General features: G+C 52.3%; 1 protein-coding gene across 1 annotated transcript in view; it reads left to right on the top strand.

Annotated features, from left to right (window-relative positions):
- The first annotated feature begins 507 nt into the window (after positions 1-507).
- The window catches only part of KCNQ2 (potassium voltage-gated channel subfamily Q member 2), a 164726-nt gene continuing 159233 nt past the window's right edge, over positions 508-6000 (top strand). Inside the window, exon 1 of the mRNA XM_084848417.1 lies at positions 508-865. Within this exon, the coding sequence (XP_084704543.1) occupies positions 573-865 (293 nt within the window). The 5' untranslated portion in view covers positions 508-572. The remainder of the gene's footprint in view (positions 866-6000) is intronic.

Raw genomic sequence — 6000 nt, 5'->3', positions numbered from 1 at the left:
GAAGGCCCTCTCCCTCGCCCCCACCAGTCTAGCTGTCCTGGCTGATGGGACAGAGAGAAGGCCATCGGAGGCTGATCTTGTTAAGTGGCCTGTCTGGTGCTGCTGGAGGCGCTCCTTAAGAACGGTGGGTGCGCGTGGGTTGACCTGCTGAGCCCCGGCACCGACTCGGCCTCGGGGCGGGGAGGTCTTTTGCCAAGACTGCCAGCAGCGGCAGCGAGAGAGAGAGAGGCGCGGGAAGAGTTAAGAGAGGGAACGAGGGAGGCGGCTGATGGTGGCCGGGAGGAGCTGCGCCAGGAGCAGGCGGAGAGGGGGCTGAACAGATTGCAGGCGCGTCTTCTCGCTTCCTCCGAGCCGCTCCCGCGCCTCCCCCCCCCCCGCCCAGCAATCGCTTCTCTCGCTGCTCGCGAAAGCGGAGCAACTGCCGCAGCCTCCGCCGCGGCTCCCCCGCGTCCTCCCCGCCACCCCCGCCATGCCGCTGCGCCCCTGCGGCCCCGGGCAGCCCCCCCGCCCGGCGCGGCCCGCCCCGCAGCCCCTCTGAGCCGCGCGGCCGGGCCCCTCGCCGCCGCCGCAGGATGGTGCAGAAGTCGCGCAACGGAGGCGTGTACCCGGGCGCGTCGGGCGAGAAGAAGCTGAAGGTGGGCTTCGTGGGGCTGGACGCCGGCGCGCCGGACTCCACCCGCGACGGGGCGCTGCTCATCGCCGGCTCCGAGGGCGGCAGCAAGCGCGGCTCCATCCTCAGCAAGCCCCGCTCGGCCGTCTCCGGCAAGCCGCCCAAGAGGAACGCCTTCTACCGCAAGCTCCAGAATTTCCTCTACAACGTGCTCGAGAGGCCCCGCGGCTGGGCGTTCATCTACCACGCTTACGTGTGAGTAGAGGCGGCGGGGGCTGCCACGACCCCCCCCCGCTTACGTGTGAGTAGAGGCGGCGGGGGCTGCCACGACCCCCCCCGCTTACGTGTGAGTAGAGGCGGCGGGGGCTGCCACGACCCCCCCCGCTTACGTGTGAGTAGAGGCGGCGGGGGCTGCCACGACCCCCCCCGCTTACGTGTGAGTAGAGGCGGCGGGGGCTGCCACGACCCCCCATGCTTACGTGTGAGTAGAGGCGGCGGGGGCTGCCACGACCCCCCCCCCCGCTTACGTGTGAGTAGAGGCGGCGGGGGCTGCCACGACCCCCCCCGCTTACGTGTGAGTAGAGGCGGCGGGGGCTGCCACGACCCCCCCCGCTTACGTGTGAGTAGAGGCGGCGGGGGCTGCCACGACCCCCCCCCCCGCTTACGTGTGAGTAGAGGCGGCGGGGGCTGCCACGACCCCCCCCCCGCTTACGTGTGAGTAGAGGCGGCGGGGGCTGCCACGACCCCCCCGCTTACGTGTGAGTAGAGGCGGCGGGGGCTGCCACGACCCCCCCCCGCTTACGTGTGAGTAGAGGCGGCGGGGGCTGCCACGACCCCCCCGCTTACGTGTGAGTAGAGGCGGCGGGGGCTGCCACGATCTGCCCCCCGCTCAGCTCCAGCCACGAGGGGCTGGAATCGCCCTGGCCTCCTCCTCCTCTTGCCAGAATCGCCCATCACCTCGCCCTCGGAATGCTGCGTGCCCAATTCCTCCCTCCCGAATCGATCCCCGCTCTGCTTTCCAGCAGAATCCCACAGTCATGCCTCGTCCAGCCCTCTATCCCGGCAAACTCTCCACGGGTGCATGCCCCCCCCAAAAAAAAACTCCTCGCCCGTCTCCGTGACTCGCTCCATTCATTGTCTGCTCCTCGCGCGGCGCCCTCTGCCATTCTCGGTCTCCGCTCTCCTTCCCTCCGTCCAGATCCGCACTTTCTCTCCCTCTCGATTTCTCCCTTTCCATCCCTTCGCTCTGTTGCCTCCTGCCGTCCTCTCTCCATTCAGCCCGGCTCTACCTTTCCGCTCTGGAGACCGCTCTGTCAGCGTAAACATCCCTCTTTCCATTTCATCCATCCATCCATCCGTCCATCCATCCGTCCATCCATCTGCCCTTGCCAATAGCCTATCACCTCCTCCCTCCCTGCTTCTCTTCCTCCACCATATTTCTTGGCAGATATCCTGTGTGGGAGCTGCAAAAAAAACCTTGAATAGGCATTTTCTCCCCCCCCCCCAATTTTTGCACCCTCCCCCGTCTTTTTCTTCCTGGATGCCAATTCGCACAGAAGGGCAACTCGCCAGTTCCCCGGTTTTCCAAACACACACATGCGCTCACACACACATATGACTGGTCATTTTGGATAGGGTCAGGCACCAGTGTGCAGGGCTTGCAGGAAAAGGATGTGTGTGCATTTAAGCCTCGATTAGTCATGGATCGTAAGTTGGGTGAGAAAATGGGAAAGGGGAGAGATGGATTGCAAAGCAATTGGGATGGTGTGTGTGTGCGCGCGCGTGCGTGTGCATGGAAAGGAAGGATAGAAAAAAATGACTCACTGTCCATCTAACATAAAAAGCAAACGAACATCTGAGAGTCATCCATTGAAAGTGATAAATAGCATATTTAAAAGAAAACGAACAGATGTAGTGCTTTCTGCAATGCATAAATAATCTGTGGTACTCATTGCCTTAGTATGTTATGATGACAGACCAGGGGCATAAAGAGATGCAGGGAGGCTGCTGAAATCCCAGCTGAAGTCAGTGCAAGTTAACCATTCTCACTGTGTGGCATACTGGCAGGGGATGATGGGAGTCGCAGTCTCTTGATCTGGAGGGCACCAGGTTGAAGGAAGGCTGATCTGAGTGGAAATTATTTCCCAGTGGACACGTGTAAGATTGGGCTGCGAGTCATTTTGAGCTATTAGGCATGGTATTTCAAGGCCCAAGCTCCTGTTTTCAGAGGTAAAAATAGAGGCCAGAATGAGCAGCCTGCCTTATTTTGTAAACTTTTCGGAAGAAGCCATGCCTGGCCAGCTGGGTGATTGTTGGCTTGATCCAGTGTGGAAATTCTTACTTCATTTAGATGCATGCTTGCTTTGCTTTGTGTCTTCAGCCTTCCCCACACCCTGTCCCCAACTCCACTCCAGCAAAATGACAGCTACCTGCTCTCAGTTGTGTCCCACCTGGGTGGCGTTCTTTGCAAATATCTGGAGGAATAAGGGGAGAGGATAAAGTGCCAGGCAGCGTTTCCTCAAGGGCTTCTTGCAGCTCTGAAATTATGATGTATGCTGATGGTACTTAACTTTCATCATGCTCAGCCTTGTTCTCCCCCTCAGTTAGCTCCAATGTACAGATGGGGAAAATGGAGACCCTAATGGAGCAATCCCATGCATGCTTAGACAGAAAAAAGCCCTATAACTCCTGGCATGCCCCAGCCAGCCATACTGGTTCGGGAATGCTGGGAGTGGCAAGATTTTTCTTCTTCTGTCTAACATGCATAGGATTGCATTCTAAGTTGTAGCCTGTTGTGTCTAGGCTGCTGCAAGGAACTGAAGTCCACTTTTCCTCCAAGATTATGTATGCTGGATGGACACAGTGTTTTTTTCTTCCTAATTTATTGTTGCAAGAAATGCTTCATCCCTTATGGGCAAGGACTTGTATTCTGGCTTTTCTAGATTGGTTCCAATTGAATGTGTGGAACAGCATTGCTAGTGTCTTTGTTCTGATGTTGCTCAGTATCACCAGTACTGCCACCTGAATAGCACAGAAATCCCTCTAATGCTCAACCAATCGTTTTCTAGGGTCACCCCCCCCCCCGCCACAATACACACTTTTAGATTACAAGCATCCATCACCTCTGTTTTCATTAGATGCTTGAAGTGGAGGCTCACATCTTTGAGGCCTGCTGTTTTTTCTCTCACTGCAGATTCTGGATGCTTGAGCAATGACTCTAGAAAGGAACAGCAGCTAAAGTTGGAGGCTTTTGAGGGAAATGCAAGAAACAAAAGGCTGATGTTGACATTCCAGTGCTTTCTTTATCAAAGGAATTGTTGCATCCCACTGCTCAGTTGGAATAAGCACAGGAGTATGTCTGTGTCTGTGTCTCTTTTTTTGTTGATTAAATTATAAAAAGGCAGGCGGAACAGACAGAAATAAACATACAACAGCAAGAATCAATCATAGGTGGTTTTTATGTTATACCTAATAAATCAGCCAATCTTATTTACTTATAACAGAGTCATTTATATTTACAGATAAACAGTACTGAATCAGATGTGCCTCAAAGTGTGTATGTGTGACTCTGTATAATGAAGTGTAAAAATGAATAATTACTCAATCCTAGACTGATTTACTCAGAAGTAAGCCCCTTTATGTTCAGTGGGGTTACTCCTACATAAGCGTGCATAGGATTGCAATCTGATGTTTACCAGGAACCAAAAGGTTTGTTTAGATTTTGGCCACAGGTGCCCCCCTATGATGTTCCCATGGTCCCATCAAACAAGGTTCCAGACTGTTATGAAAACCTGAAGATAACACAAGATATAATGTGCAGCCCTTTCCTTCCTTCCTTCCTTCCTTCCTTCCTTCCTTTTTTTTTTTTTTAAACAGCATCACAATTCTCCTGACTCAGATCTCCTCTATTTTCATATAAAGCTTTGTGGTTTTGTGTTAGCAATGGCATCAAAAACCATTGGGGGCACTGCACTTTGGGCCCGTGCCATTTTGCAAACTGGAGTGTTCCAGAGAGATGTTTTATTAACTAATCCCAAAGAGGTTGTTATGCCAAAAGAAAGAAAGATTGGCAAAAGCTGAATCCAGCCATGGATTCGGTTTCTAACAGAGCAAACTGAATTACTCACAAAGACTTTCAGTGGTTCCCCCCCCCGAAAAAAATATATTTGATTTGGGGGCAGAGTTGTAAGCACTTGCCTGCCCTCCACGATTCTTTTTAGGGGGTGCAACTTCAGGTTTCATTGGTGGGGTGGGGGGAAGATTGACAACAAAATCCAAAGTCCTGCTTTTGTATATATCTGTTTTAAACTCTGCAAAAAAAAAAAAAGGCAGTACATTTTAAGAGCATTTGTTATGGTTTTATATCTCCTAAGAACAAAAAAGAGATGTTCCTGTCTTATGTGTGGCCTGAAATACAATGTGGGGGGCCATCTTCTCCTTTTGCCATCCCTAAACAGATCCCTACCAGGTTTTACCAGGTGAGGTGCATCATACACTAGAACCCTGTTTTCATAAACTGAAAATAATAGGTTGCTACTTGTGAGTTCTGGAAATGGTATGAGTCTAAAGTGGGGTTTGGGCCCGCACCAGGAGAGGGGACTTTCAGAGTGTGGTCACAGTGAGCTGGGTGAGTGGACAAAGCCGTTAACCACTTCTCCTACTATTCCTGTCTAGAGATGTGATGGCTTGGGAAAAAACTGACCCCATCCCCGAAAAAGGGAAAAACCCCCCGATGCTCCCCAATTTTTCAAAAATTCCTGAAACCCCCAGTTCCCCCAAGTCCTCCCTTTCTCCCCTCCCACTTTCAGATCGCTTTCCCGGCCTTGGTTATCTAAAACTGCTAGTCGCCTGTATAATTTCTATAGACCTTTTATTAATTGAATGAATATTTAGGCCACCCTCAGTACAAGTACTATCAGGATGGATAACAAATCTAAGGGTTCTCTCCACACACTCCTTTTATCCTCACAACAATCCTGTGAGGTAGGTTTGGTGAATAGTAGTGATTAGCCCAGAGTCACCTAGTGATGTTTTTAGGGGATTTGAACCCGGCCTCCCCCAGATTCCAGTCTGCCATGCTATACTGCATTGGCTCTGAACTTCTAAAATTGAGGCTAAAGGTTAATGACTTGACCTAGGCCATGGAAGTAGTCAAAGGATGAGATGAGGCTGGAACCTGATAGCTCTGGTGGCTCTGTGCCATAGAACTGCTGCGCTATTGCCATTTTACAGATGGGTAAACTGAGTCTCAGAGAGGGTGACCTGCCCGTGGTCCATGGCTGTGCTGCAATTTCAACTGAGTTCTCCAAAGGATAATTTCTGCTGTGTGAACATGAAATAGAATTTGGACCAAGCTAAGAATAGCAAGTGATGTAAATTGATAAAGCTCT

Source organism: Heloderma suspectum, chromosome 4, assembly GCF_057233095.1.
Source record: "Heloderma suspectum isolate Gila_16-S chromosome 4, 16-S_ref, whole genome shotgun sequence".
Classification (NCBI taxonomy): Eukaryota; Metazoa; Chordata; class Lepidosauria; order Squamata; family Helodermatidae; genus Heloderma; species Heloderma suspectum.
Note: the sequence above shows the minus strand (reverse complement) of the source record. Positions and strands in the feature narration are given on the sequence as shown.